This window comes from Eimeria mitis, genomic scaffold (assembly GCF_000499745.2).
Source record: "Eimeria mitis Houghton genomic scaffold, Emh_scaff2572, whole genome shotgun sequence".
Taxonomy (NCBI): domain Eukaryota; phylum Apicomplexa; class Conoidasida; order Eucoccidiorida; family Eimeriidae; genus Eimeria; species Eimeria mitis.
The window spans coordinates 5,574-6,266 of NW_013570913.1; the positions used below are offsets into that span (position 1 = coordinate 5,574).

A 693-nucleotide genomic window follows, 5' to 3' on the forward strand; every position below is an offset into this window, starting at 1 on the left:
CAACTCGACAGTTCCGACTTCTTGCAAAAGCAGCTTGTGAAGGTTCACCCTCCACATGGCTGCAGCAGCAGCAGCAGCAGCAGCAACAGCAGCAGCAGCTGCTGCAGCAGCAGCAGCAGCAGCAGCAGTGGATGGATGCTGAGGAGTTGTCGCTGCCGCATTGCCCCGCACTGAAGGCGGGGGGTTCGTTGGTTCTGTCTTTCCGGCTGCAGACCCTCACCCCTCTCAAGCAGCAGCAGCAGCAGCAGCAGCAGCAGCAGCAGCTGCAGCAGCAGCAGCAGCAGCAGCAGCAAGAGTGGCGTGAGATAGAGTTTGTCTCTCCTCTCTTCAACTCGCGCTTGTCGCTGGGCTGCAGCATAGCTGACGGTGTCTTGGGGCTGCTGTATACAGCAGCAACCACCTTTCTCCCTATACCTGAGCAGCAGCAGCAGCAGCAGCAGCAGCAGCAGCAGCAGTTGGTGCTGCTGCAGCAGCAGCAGCAAGTGCAGCAGCAATACAGGGGCCTGCTGCGCCCCTCAGCAGCACCTGTCTGCACCCTGCGGGAGCGCAAGCGACTGACTGTGCAGGAGGTGCTGCATGCACTGCAGCAGCAGCAGCAGCAGCAGCAGCAGCAGCAGCAGAGCGGAGATGTGGGGGGCTGGCGGGGGGCCTCGGGTTTAGCTGAGGCGGCTTTGCCCCCGCACTGCGTGGAGC

At 62.3% G+C, this 693-nt stretch overlaps 1 protein-coding gene across 1 annotated transcript in view; it reads left to right on the forward strand.

The window, feature by feature from the left end:
* EMH_0055760 (uncharacterized protein) overlaps nt 1–693 on the forward strand; it is a gene marked incomplete at both ends in the record, with an annotated part of 6,284 nt that overhangs the window by 3,752 nt on the left and 1,839 nt on the right. The window contains one exon of the mRNA XM_013497270.1: nt 34–691. Within this exon, the coding sequence (XP_013352724.1) occupies nt 34–691 (658 nt within the window). The remainder of the gene's footprint in view (nt 1–33; nt 692–693) is intronic.